The sequence below is a fragment of the Nerophis lumbriciformis genome, linkage group LG25 (genome assembly GCF_033978685.3).
Source record: "Nerophis lumbriciformis linkage group LG25, RoL_Nlum_v2.1, whole genome shotgun sequence".
In the NCBI taxonomy this organism is placed as follows: Eukaryota; Metazoa; Chordata; class Actinopteri; order Syngnathiformes; family Syngnathidae; genus Nerophis; species Nerophis lumbriciformis.
The window spans coordinates 7,453,633-7,467,500 of NC_084572.2; the positions used below are offsets into that span (position 1 = coordinate 7,453,633).

Consider the following 13,868-nt stretch of genomic DNA (forward strand, 5'->3'; position numbering starts at 1 on the left):
AAGAACAAAAAGAACAAGAACAAGAAGAAGAACAAAAAGAACAACAAAGAAAACAAGAACGAGAAGAAGAAGAACAAGAAGAAGAAGAACAAGAAGAACAACAAGAAAAACGAGAACAAGAAGAAGAACAAAAAGAACAAGAAGAAGAAAAAGAACAAGAAGAAGAAGAACAGGAACAAGAAGAACAACAACAAGAAGAACAACAAGAAGAACGAGAAGAACAAAAAGAACAAGAAGAAGAAGAAGAAGAAGAAGAAGAACAGGAACAAGAAGAACAAGAAGAACAAGAACAGGAAGAACAAGAACAAGAACAAGAACAAGAAGAAGAACAAGAAGAAGAAGAACAACAACAACAACAACAACAAGAAGAAGAAGAAAGAAAAAAAAGAAGAACAACAAGAAGAAGAAGAACAAGAAGAAGAACAAGAAGAAGAAGAACAAGAAGAAGAAGAAGAACAAGAAGAAAAAGAAGAAGAAGAAGAAGAACAAGAACAAGAAGAAGAAGAAGAAGAAGAAGAACAAGAAGAAGAAGAACAAGAAGAACAAGAAGAAGAAGAAGAAGAAGAAGAACAAGAAGAAGAAGAACAAGAAGAAGAAGAACAAGAAGAAGAAGAAGAAGAAGAAGAAGAAGAAGATCCCACCTGGATGTCGTGGAGGAGGTTCCTGAAGGTGGAGGAGCGCTCGGTCCAGGTTCTGAGCAGCTCCATGGCTGGGTGGAAGTTGCTGACGTAGTCAGCATACATCCTCAGGAAGGGAGCGTGATGCAGGAGGACCTCACCCAGGCCCGGCTGCTCACACCTGGGGAGTCAAGAAGGGGGGGACATTTTTTTTTTTTTACCTTTAGGACCCCCTTCAAGTTTAGTCCCAGGGACCCAGAATGGTCTCAGTCATAAAAAATGTAAAAATAGGTAGTGAAGTGAAGTGAAAGTGGAAGTGAAGTATATTTATATAGCGCTTTTCTCTATTGACTCAAAACGCTTTACATAGTGAAAGCCAATATCTAAGTTCCATTTATAGCAGTGTGGGTTGAACTGGGAGCAGGTGGGTAAAGTGTCTTGCCCAAGGACACAACGGCAGTGACTAGGATGGCAGAAGCGGGAATCGAACCTGGAACCCTCAAGTTGCTGGCCCGGCCACTCTACCAACCGAGCTATACCACCCCATAGTCAGTTCTAACTGAACTAGACTTCTTGTTGGCCATAGTATCTGGTCTAAGACTATCTGCCATGACCGTAGGTCCAGGTCAGGTCTTGGTTACCCACCAGTGGCTGATGCGGTCCTCCAGGTCGGGCAGCAGGAACTGACTGTGGAAGGAGTAGATGGAGGAGATGTTGGAGAAGATGTTGCGCACCACCTCCACCGGGAAGGAGCCTCGCCCCGCCTCTTCTGTGAGACGCAGACAGAACACCTGCGGCAGCAGGAGTCCATTAGACCAGCACTTAAGGAGCTCCACTTTTACACTACAGAGGGGCCCGGGGCCCACTCAAATATCAACACTGAATTAGTGATCTTGATATCATGGCTTCAAATGGTATGAAACCAAGAACCATAAAACCAAAAAAGGGACTGACGAAAATTACATTTATATACAATTACGCAGTGCTAAAATAGGCATCCATCCATCCATCCATCCATCCATATTATCCACCGCTTATTCTTAGTCGGGTCGCGGGGGCAGCAGCCTAAGCAGAGAAGCCCAGACTTCATTCTCGCAGCTACTTTGTCCAGCTCCCTATCTTGTTCCCCCGGGGGATCCCGAGGCATTCCCAGGCCGGCTGGGAGACAGTGTCCCCCCGACGTGTCCTGGGTCTTCCCCGTGGTCTCCTGCCCTAAACACCTCCCCAGAGAGGCGTTCGGGGTGGCATCCTGACCAGATGCCCGAACCACCTCAATTGGGTTTAGTCTTAGCTCCTCCCAAACGACAGAACTTCTCACTCTAACCTTAACACCCAATGGAGGAAAACTCATTGTACCCGTGATCTTGTCCTTTCGGTCATAACCCAAAGCTCATGACCATAGGTGAGGATGGGAACGTAGATCGACCGGTAAATTGAGAGCTTTGCCTTCCGGCTCAGCTCCTTCTTCACCACAACTGATCGATACAGGGTCCGCATCACCGCAGACGCCGCACCGATCCGCCTGTCGATCTCACCATCCACTCTTCCTTCACTCGTGAACAAGACTCCCAGGTACTTGAATTCCTCCACTTGGGACAGGATCTCCTTCCCAACCCGGAGATGGCACTCCACCCTTTTCTGTGCGAGGACCATGGACTCGGACTTGGCCATCAAGGGCCTCAGATGACGAAGAAACTTCTTTATGACTTTAGCTCCAGACTTCTTCGGTTTCTCTGGACCACAGCTGAGAAACACATTTTTGGGCAGCCCTTTACGGGGCGCTCGAAACAATGGGCCTTGGCTCGATGGTTAAGAAAGACCACGTTAGACCTTCTCAAAAACCATAGCACCCCCACACTCCTACCTGGTCCAGCAGGTGTAGTCGAGCCACGTAAGCCCTCTCCGTGTGCAGGAGCTCACGAGCTATCTTGAACAACTTCTGCTCCATGTTCTCATCCTCTTTCAGTGCCTCCTCCTTCTTCTCCTCCTCCTCCTCTTCCTCATGTCGTTCTCCTTCGGTCCATCTGCATTTGGACTTGGACCCCGCATGGATCTTGGAGGCTTTTTCAAGCAGGATACCATCAGGCTGACGCTCGTCTGTTGAGCTTTGCGAGGAGACTTCCCCCACGGTGCGGTTGAGTCTACAGTCCGTTGAACTTTGCGAGGAGACTTCCCCGACGGTGCGGTTGATTCTACAGTCTATCGGACGCGAGGAGACTTCCCCCACAGTGTGGTTGAGTCTGCAGTCCGTTGAACTTTGCGAGGAGACTTCCCCCACGGTGCGGTTGAGTCTGCAGTCCGTTAAACTTTGTGAGGAGACTTCCCCCACGGTGCGGTTGAGTCTGCAGTCCGTTAAACTTTGCGAGGATACTCTCCCCACGGTGCGGTTGAGTCTGCAGTCCGTTGAACTTTGCGAGGAGACTTCCCCCACGGTGCGATTAAGTCTGCAGTCCGTCGGACGCGAGGAGACTTCCCCCGCGGTGCGGTTGAGTCTGTAGTCTGTCGGGGCTTTGACGGTGATGGCGGGCCGAGGAGAACTTTCCTCTTTTTCCAACGGGATTCTGCAAAAACCAAACCGGTGAGTCACTTTCATGCAAAGCCACAAAAGCAGCGAACGAAGTCTAACCTTTCATCCAGGTACACAACGAGGTCAGGAACACTCAAAGACTTCCCAGTCCTCTTCTCCTGACCCTCCATCTTCCCGCTTGGGGTCCTGTGTACCCCCAGCCAGGATTTAGAGTTCCTGGCAGGGCTGTAGCTCCCTATCTTGTTCTGAACGGGGCTGGGGGTCCGCAGTATTACCGACAGAGGGCTCCGGTTTCTTGGGGTAAACTTAGTGGGGAAGTGACCGCCCTCCCTCAAGGGGGTGCAGTTCTGGATGCCTCTCTTGCCTGGACTTGGAGACCCCAACGGGCTGCTGGTGAGCTTTGGGATCTTCTGGGAAGGGGAGAGGCGGGTGGGGCTCAGCTGGGCTCCATTGAGGAGACAGCTCACCCCCGCCCGGATTGGACTCTTGTCGTCCGTGCCAGGAAAATGCCGGGGCGAAGAGGGCGGTCCGCTCCTCATCGGACTCTGGAGGTGCGCGGGCTTGGGGGGCACTGGAAGGCAACCATGGCGTGTCAAAGTAAGACAAGAACAACTAAAGTAGGCTCCAGCTCACCTTGTGGTTTGGTGGGTGGACTTTGGTGGTTTTCATGTTTGGGTCCACAGGTCCTGTCACAAGACCCCCCACAGCTGGAACTGCTCCCCACTGGAACACACGTTAGGGAAGGTTTTAGTCAAATTCTCTGCATTAACAATATCTTCATTCTTGGACTTCATGGATAATAACAATTGGTGTTTTTTTATATTTTGGCACTTTTGAAACTAAATAAGGTCATCAAATTACTAGAATTAATCAAAATTGAGCTTTTTTTTTTTCTTAAAGACTAATTTAGTAACCGATTGAAATTCCATCTCAATTCAACAATATAATTGATTTTATATAGGGATGTCCGATAATATCGGACTGCCAATATTATCGGACAATAAATGCTTTAAAATGTAATATCGGAAATGATCGGTATCGGTTTCAAAATGATCGGTATCGGTTTCAAAAAGTAAAATGTATGACTTTTTAAAAGGCCGTAGGGAGAAGTACAGAGCGCCAATAAACCTTAAAGGCACTGCCTTTGCATGGCGGCCCAGTCACATAATATCTACGGATTTTCACACACACAAGTGAATGCAACGCATACTTGGTCAACAGCCATACAGGTCACACTGAGAGTGGCTGTATAAACAAGTTTAACACTGTTACAAATATGCGCCACACTGTGAACCCACACCAAACAAGAATGACAAACACATTTCGGGAGAACATCCGCACCGTAACACAACAGAACAAATACCCAGAACCCCTATCTATCTATATCTATATATCTATATATAGATATACACATATATATATATATATATATATACTGTATGTATGTGTGTGTATATATATATATACACCCACACACACACATACATACACACATATACATTATATATATATATATATATATATATATATATATATATATATATATATATATATATATATATATATATATATATATATATATATATATATATATATATATATATATAATAATTATATATATATATATATTAGGGATGTCCCGATCCAGGTTTTTGCACTTCCGATCCGATACCGATATTGTTTTTGCATTTCCGATCCGATACCGATACTGACCGATACTGGCCTATCCGAGCATGTATTAAAGTTTAAAGTTATTTAGCCTACTTAGTTGTCAGAATCATGTTGAAAAGGGTTTTAGTACTCTTGATAACAACTAGCCAGCTGAATTAGGGGAGTTTGAATAATACACAATGGTTGGTAACAAGAAACTGACCTGTTTATTCAAGGATAAACACCAAATAGACAAAATTATACATGACAAACAGAAATGGCATCATTGAACTAGGGCTGGGCGATATGGCCTTTTTTTAATATTGCGATATTTTAAGGCCATATTGCGATACACAATATATATCTCGATATTTTGCCTTAGCCTTGAATGAACACTTGATGCGTATAATCACAGCAGTATGATGATTCTGTGTGTTTTGATTGATTGATTGAGACTTTTATTAGTAGGTTGCACAGTGAAGTACATATTCCGTACAATTGACCACTAAATGGTAACACCCCAATAAGTTTTTCAACTTGTTTAAGTCGGGGTCCACTTAAATTGATTCATGATACAGATATATACTATCAGATATATACTATCATCATAATACAGTCATCACACAAGATAATCACATTGAATTATTTACATTATTTATAATCCAGGGTGTGGAGGGGGGCGCCGGATGTAAGTGTCAAAAAGACAGCCAAAAGAGTTTGATATGAGAATAAATCTAAAGTTAAAATATAGGGTAGAAATGCACCCATTTGCAGGAAATGTAGTCTTGATTTTCAAAATGTTCTTTCAAGGCTTGCATGTCTACATTAAAACATTCTTCTTCATACTGCATTAATATATGCTACTTTTAAACTTTCATGCAGAGAAGGAAATCACAACTAAAAAAATCACTAATTTTTTCATACGGTGTTGATGTGGAAATGTTTGCCTCTGCATTTTGATGGTGTGGACGTGTGGCACCGAATGGAGATAAGCGTCTCGACAGACGTTACAATATTTGAACAATGATGACGAAAACTGTTTTCTCTGTCGTGTCGGTGTGTCGAAAATTGTTATGCGCTTATTTTTTAATTTGATTTTGTGCGTGGCATATAATTGCTATGCGCAGAGGACGCTTAAACAGTGCGCAATTGCACAGGCGAGCACCTTAGAGGGAGCGTTGCTCGCACGGCTGCGCTAGCATCACAGCTAACGTTAGCCATGCTGCTATCCCTCTGCTCGGGGAGGACGTATACGTATGTGACGTATGACGTGACAGTATGTGACGTATGACGTGACAGTATGTGACGTGTGTAAGAAGGTGCACTTGCTGTCTGTGAGAGGGAGACACAGGAAAGAGTGAGAAGAGCCTGTCGTGTAATGCCAGCAGCTAAAAGCAACTGCGTGAGAATTCACAGACCAGTGGATGTGTTGAAGGTGTGCTGGAAAATGCGGAACGGAAATTACGGCGCAGCAGAAAAGTGGAATGTATTATTTAAATCGGTGCGTTGGAAAACACGAACCGGAGTTTTTTTAAAAACTGGATCGGCATTTTCCCATGCCTTGCCGATACGCATTTTTTGGCAAATATCGGCAGCCGATCCGATCCAAATATCGGATCAGGACATCCCTAATATATATATATATATATATATATATATATATATATATATATATATATATATATATATATATATATATATATACACACACACACATACATACACACATATATATATACGCACACACACACATATATATATATATACATATATATATATATACATACATACATACATACACATATATAGATTTACAAAACATATGAACTCTAAAGAGTATCTTATTCACCATTTGATTGGCAGCAGTTAACGGGTTATGTTTAAAAGCTCATACCAGCATTCTTCCCTGCTTGGCACTCAGCATCAAGGCTTGGAATTGGGGGTTAAATCACCAACAATTATTCCCGGGCGCGGCGCCGCTGTTGCTCACTGCTCCCCTCACCTCCCAGGGGGTGATCAAGGGGATGAGTCAAATGCAGAGGACACATTTCACCACACCTAGTGTGTAAGTGACAATCATTGCTACTTTAACTTAACTTTAACTTTACACGTACAAACTGTAGCACACAAAAAAGCACATTTAATTAAAAAAAACGTTATTATGGTCTTACCTTTACTTATAAGTGCGGGAACAGTGGTGTTGGTGTTGGAGGAGTTGTGAATAAATGAAATATGAAATCCGTGCTGCAGTCTGCAGGTGTACCTAATATTGTGTCCCTGCAGCCGTTCACGGCTCCTCCAACGCGAGCATTGTTGTTTTTGCACTTTTTGGCTTCTTGTTAAGTGACTTTTTTTGGGTGGATTCGGTCTTGCACGTGGAGGGTTTGGGTGTGGGCTTTGGTTGGTGTGGCGCTCCCGTCGGGGGGTGCAGTCTGCGCGGGGGTGCATTAACCGGCACCAGGAGGCGTGATTACGCGAGCCTCACACAGTGCGTCTTCGCAGCAGTTTTATGATTGCTCAGCACAAGAAATACGTTACACACATACAGTTGTTGACAAAATACACTGTACATTATATACCTCAGCTAACTAAACTATGGAAATGTATAATATAATTCATATAGCAATACTGTCTCACTGCACAGCAGGCCAGCAGTTAGCCGAGTCCGGAATCCATGTTGAGGCACTGAGTGACGTGCCTCGACTGGCTGCTGTTCACCGCACCGTCTCTTCTCAGTATTTGAACGGCAAATGTGAAAATTCAGCGATTTTCAATAAAAATAATCTAAAACTGGTGAAGTTAAATGGAAAATAACTTTATAGTATAATCACTGAATACATATAACAATTTAATTAATTTGTTTTCTTTTCATGATGGCAGGTGAGGCCCCGCCTCACCTGCCTCCAGTGACCACACGTCACTGATAGATAGATAGATAGATAGATAGATATATACATACATACATACATACATACATACATATACACATACATATCAGTGACGTGCAGTCAGGGGAGGCGGGGCCTCACCTGCCATCATGGAAAGAAAAAAAACGTGTGTCTGTGTCTAAATCTTTGTGTGTGTAAATTAAATATATTTATGTTCGTATTTTGATGTGTGTATGTAAAAAAAAAAAAGTTCATATTTCAACCTGTGCGTGTTCAAAAAATTGCTAGCATATTATAGCAAAACTATCTGCAAATGCCATATCTCAATCTCTGTGTCTGTAATATGATTAATTTGCCTATGTACTAATTTGTGTGTCCGTATTTCAATTTGTGTGTGTAATCAGATCAGTGTGTGCGTGTTTTAATTTGTGTGTCCGTATTACGATTTCTGTGTGTGTAAAAAAAAGTGTGTGTGCCTGTGTATTCAGATTTGTGTGAAGCAGGAATCCTGATTAGCCGTCTTTTTACACACAACTTTTGCAACACTTTCTGCCGTGTAAGATTTGTGTGTCTGTGCACTAATTTGTGTGTCTGTCTAAATCTTTGTGTGTGTAAAATAAATATATTTGTGTTCGTATTTCAATCTGTGTGTGTTCAAAAAATGTCATTTGTGTAATTTAACAAAACTATCTGCAATTGCCATATCTCAATCTGTGTGTCTGTAATCTGATTCATTTGCCTACGTACTAATTTGTGTGTCTGTGTGTAAAAGATCAGTCTGCGCGTGTTTTAATTTGTGTGTCTGTATTACGATTTGTGTGTGTAAAAAAAAGTGTGTGCCTGATTTGTGTGAAGCAGGAATCCTGATTAGCAGTCTTTTTACACACAACTTTTGAGACACTTTCTGCCATGTAAGATTTGTGTGTCTGTGCACTAATTTGTGTGTCTGTGTCTAAATCTTTGTGTGTGTAAAATAAATATATTTGTGTTCGTATTTCAATCTGTGTGTGTTCAAAAAATAGCATTTGTGTATTTTAGCAAATGCCATATCTCAATCTGTGTGTCTGTAATATGATTCATTAGCCTATGTACTAATTTGTGTGTCCGTATTTCAATGTGTGTGTGTGTAATCAGATCAGTGTGTGCGTGTTTTAATTTGTGTGTCTGTATTACGATTTGTGTGTGTAAAAAAAAAAAAAAAAATGTGTGTGCCTGTGTATTCAGATTTGTGTGAAGCAGGAACCCTGATTCGCCGTCTTTTTACACACAACTTTTGCGACACTTTCAGCCGTGTAAGATTTGTGTGTTCGTGCAGTGATGTGAGCGTGTAAAAAGACTTCACCTTTCCTTTCCCTACACTCACCACTAGTTGTCGCCTTGCACACACTGTAATCTGATTCACGTGTCTGTGCACTAATATGTGTGTCTGTATCTCAATGTGTGTGTGTAATCACATCTGTGTGTCCATGTTTTAATTTGTGTTTGTGTTTTCATTTGTGTCCATATATCAATTTGAGTGTGTGTTAAAAAAGGGTGTTTGTGTATTGAAATCAAGTCTTTTTACATATTCAGATCTCTGCACACAAGTTGTGTGTGTGTGTAATCAGATCTGTGTGTGCGTGTTTTAATTTGTGTGCTTATATCGATTTGCGTGTGTGTAAAAAAAACTGTTTATTAAAATTTGATGTACAAGTCTTTTTACACGTTGCATGGACACACAAGTCTTACAGAGCAGAAGTGTTGCCAAAGTCACAATCTGGGTGTCTGTTTCACACAAATCTGGATACACACACACAGATTTTTTTTATACCCACACAACACACACACACACACACACACAAATGGAAACAGACACAAATTAAGACATGGGGATGTGAATACAGACGCACACATTGAGATACAGACACACACATTGAGATATAGACACACACATTGAGATACAGACACACACATTGAGATATAGACACACACATTGAGATACAGACACAAAGATGTGTGTAGACATTTGCAAACAGTTGTGAGTACAAGAAGTGTTCATCCAGTGTGACAATGATGAAGTACAAGTGATGCTGGGCACCAGCAAACAACTGAAGCAGACTTTGGTCACGGCTTCAAATCTTCCCTTCAACACAGGAACACTGTGGCCCTTTGTGTGCGCCTCTGTGTGGGGGTGTGTGTGTGTGTGTGTGTGTGTGAGTGTGTGTGTGTGTGTGTGTGTGTGTGCCTGGGTGCGCCTCTGTGTGTGTGTGTGTTAGTGTGCGCCTCTGTGTGTGTGTGTGTGTGTGTTAGTGTGCCTGTGTGTGTGCGCCTCTGTGTGTGTGTGTGTTAGTGTGCCTGTGTGTGTGCGCCTCTGTGTGTGTGTGTGTTAGTGTGCCTGTGTGCGTGCCTGTGTGTGTGTGTGTGTGCCTGTGTGTGTGTGTGCGTGTGTGTGTGTGTGTGTGTGTGTGCCTGTGTGTGTGTGTGTGTGTATTAGTGTGCTTGTGTGTGTGCCTGTGCCTGTGTGTGTGCGCCTCTGTGTGTGTGTGTGTGCGCCTCTGTGTGTGTGTGTGTGTGTTTGTGTCTGTGTGTGTGTGTGCGCCTCTGTGTGTGTGTGTGTGTGGGTCTCTCTCTGTGTGTGTGTGTGTGCCTCTCTCTCTGTGTGTGTGTGTGTGTGTGTGTGTGTGTGTGTGTGTGTGTGTGCCTCTGTGTGTTTGTGTGTGTGCCTCTCTCTGTGTGTGTGTGTGTGCCTCTCCGTGTGTTAGTGTGTTAATGTGTGAGCGTGTTAATGTGTGTGTTAGTGTTAGTGTGTTAGTGTGTGCGTGTGTTATTGTGTGTGTTAGTGTGTTAATTTGTGAGTGTGTTAATGTGTGTGTTAGTGTTAGTGTGTTAATGCGTGTGTGTTAGTGTGTGCGTGTGTTATTGTGTGTGTTAGTGTGTGAGTGTGTTAATTTGTGAGTGTGTTAACGTGTGTTAGTGTGTGAGTGTGTTAATGTGTGTTAGTGTGTGCATGTGTTATTGTGTGTGTTAGTGTGTGCTAGTGTGTGTGTTAGTGTGAGTGTGTTAATTTGTGAGTGTGTTAATGTGTGTGTTAGTGTGTTAATGTGTGTGTTAGTGTGTGTGTGTGTGCGTGTGTTATTGTGTGTGTTAGTGTGTGAGTGTGTTAATTTGTGAGTGTGTTAATGTGTGTGTTAGTGTGTTAATGTGTGTGTTAGTGTGTGCGTGTGTTATTGTGTGTGTTAGTGTGTGAGTGTGTTAATTTGTGAGTGTGTTAACGTGTGTTAGTGTGTGAGTGTGTTAATGTGTGTTAGTGTGTGTGTGTGTTATTGTGTGTGTTAGTGTGTGCTAGTGTGTTAATTTGTGAGCGTGTTAATGTGTGTGTTAGTGTTAGTGTGTTAATGTGTGTGTGTTAGTGTGAGTGTGTGCGTGTGTTATTGTGTGTGTTAGTGTGTGAGTGTGTTCATTTGTGAGTGTGTTAATGTGTGTGTTAGTGTTAGTGTGTTAATGTGTGTGTGTTAGTGTGTGCGTGTGTTATTGTGTGTGTTAGTGTGTGAGTGTGTTAATTTGTGAGTGTGTTAACGTGTGTTAGTGTGTGAGTGTGTTAATGTGTGTTAGTGTGTGCGTGTGTTATTGTGTGTGTTAGTGTGTGCTAGTGTGTGTGTTAGTGTGAGTGTGTTAATGTGTGTGTTAGTGTGTGAGTGTGTTAATGTGTGTGTTAGTGTGTGGGTGTGCTAGTTTCTGTGTTAGTGTGAGTGTGTTAGTGTGTGAGTGTTAGTGTGTGAGTGTGTTAATGTGTGTGTATTAGTGTGAGTGTGTTAATGTGTGTGTTAGTGTGTGCGTGTTAGTGTGTGTATGTGAATTGATTAACGTGAACGTGAAAAACTTATTGTGGTGTTACCATTTAGTGGTCAATTGTACGGAATATGTACTGTACTGTGCAACCTACTAATACAACTTTCAATCAATCAATATGTGTTAGTGTGTGTGTGCGTGTGTGTGTGTGTGTGTGTGTGTGTGTGTTAGTGTGTGTGTGTGTGTGTTGGCCAAACAAACAAGTATCAAAATGAAAGTCCAGGCTGCTGGAAGGAGATTTGAGTTTAGTAATCCAAACAAGCTGAGCAGGCACTAATTATCACCAGGAAAGATGAGGTCACCTACCTAGGTTCCATTCTAGAGGCTAATCTTTCCTGTGATTAAAATGGCAACAAAGGTCATCAAAAAGGTCAACCAACGAACGAGATTTCTCTACAGAATCTCCTCTCTGGTCAACAAAAGCACCATGAGGATTCTGGCGGGAACTCTCGTTCAACCCTTTTTCCATTACGCATGCACCTCCTGGTACCCTAGCACCTCCGAAACCCTCAAATCTAAACTCCAAACATCCCAGAACAAGCTAGTCAGATTACTTCTAGACCTCCACCCCAGATCACACCTCACTCCTACCCACTTCTCCAAAGTGGGCTGGCTCAGGGTGGAGGACAGAGTCAAACAACTTGCACTGAGCCTGGTCTATAAAATCCGCTACACCTCCCTGATACCGAAGTATGTGTCAAACTACTTCCTTAACGTAAATGAGCGCCATAACCACAACACCAGGGGGAGCTCCACTAACCACGTTAAACCCAGATTCCCATCTAACAAAGGTCTTAACTCATTCTCTTTCTATGCCACATCAATGTGGAATGCACTCCCAACAGGTGTAAAAGAAAGGGCATCTCTATCCTCCTTCAAAACCGCACTAAAAGAACACCTCCAGGCAACTACAACCCTAAACTAACACCCTCCCTTCCACATCCCACCTTCCCGGATTGTAAATAATCAAATGTAAATAATCAGATGTAGATACTTTTCTTATGCCTTCTGATCTCTCTCTCTATGCCCACTACTTGCTGTACATATCCTACCAAGTCACACCTACACCGTTTCAATATCCATTTCTCTGACGATGCAATTGTTGATGACTGAAGTGGTTTCTTACGTGGGTTTATTGTTAGGCAGTTTCATTAACGTCCTCCCAGCGCGGTAACAACACACAACAACAGCAGTCACGTTTTTGTCTACCGTAAAGCAGTTCGTCTGCCGTAAACAGCAATGTTGTGACACTCTTAAACAGGACAGTACTGCCATCTAGTGCATTTGATGAAAGCACTTTTGTGCGTGCCACACAGCAATGCATCATCAGAGAGGGCGTTCAGCATGGTTAGAAAAATAGTGACAAATAGAACAAGGATGGACAATTCAACCCTTAACTCAACAATGAGTAGATAAGTGTTATGTGTGTGTATATGTGTAAATAAATGAACACTGAAATTCAAGTATCTCTCTCTATATATAATATATATATATATATATATATATATATATATATTAGAGATGCGCGGTTTGCGGGCACAACCGCGGAGTCCGCGGATTATCCGCGGATCGGGCGGATAAAATTTAAAAAAATTAGATTTTATCCGCGGGTCGGGTCGGGCGGTTGAAAAAAAAAATTTTGATTTTAAATAGATTCAGGCGGGTGGCAGTTAAACCAATTCGGAAATATATATACATAGTTAAATGTTGTTACCCACATACGAAAAACGAGCAGGCACCTGCTGCATATGCCACAACAGAAGAAAAAAAAAAGAAAAGAGATGGACACTTTTACGGAGCAGAGAAGGGGTGGGGCTCACCCTGGTTGATATAGACAGCAGCTAGGACGGTGGCCATGGAAGTCGGAACCCGCTAAGGAGTGTGTAACAACCCACCTGCCGAATCAACTAGCCCTGAAAATGGATGGCGCTGGAGCGTCGGGCCCATATACCCGGCCGTCGTCGGCAGCGAGACGCGCTTGGAGGTGCGCTCAGCGCGGCTCCCATATGATTGCGCACTGGTGTGCGTCTGGGCCGTGACAGCGTGGCACGCGAATGTCTGTGCCGCATTGGATCAGTCTCCTTTCTTTAACAGGCAAAAGCTTTATAACCTCACTAATGCCTTGCATCGTCTATATTAGATATATAACAACGGGCGGGTGCGGGCGGATGCGGTTCTGATTAAATGTTAGATCGGGTGGATGGCGGATGGTTGACGACTTTCTGATGCGGTTGCGGATGAAATAATTGCCTATCCGCGCGTCTCTAATATATATATATATGAAATACTTGACTTGGTGAATCCTAGCTGTAAATATACTCCTCCCCCTCTTAACCACGCCCCCTCCCCGCCCAAAAT

At 43.0% G+C, this 13,868-nt stretch overlaps 1 protein-coding gene across 1 annotated transcript in view; it reads right to left on the minus strand.

The window, feature by feature from the left end:
- Positions 1-13,868, minus strand: part of LOC133621535 (FYVE, RhoGEF and PH domain-containing protein 4-like) — a 31,309-nt gene that overhangs the window by 16,684 nt on the left and 757 nt on the right. Inside the window, exons 2-6 of the mRNA XM_061983620.1 lie at positions 3,778-3,867; positions 3,244-3,715; positions 2,482-3,178; positions 1,263-1,408; positions 642-798 (exon numbers count right to left, since the gene is read on the minus strand). Coding sequence (XP_061839604.1) covers positions 642-798; positions 1,263-1,408; positions 2,482-3,178; positions 3,244-3,715; positions 3,778-3,867 — 1,562 coding nt within the window. The remainder of the gene's footprint in view (positions 1-641; positions 799-1,262; positions 1,409-2,481; positions 3,179-3,243; positions 3,716-3,777; positions 3,868-13,868) is intronic.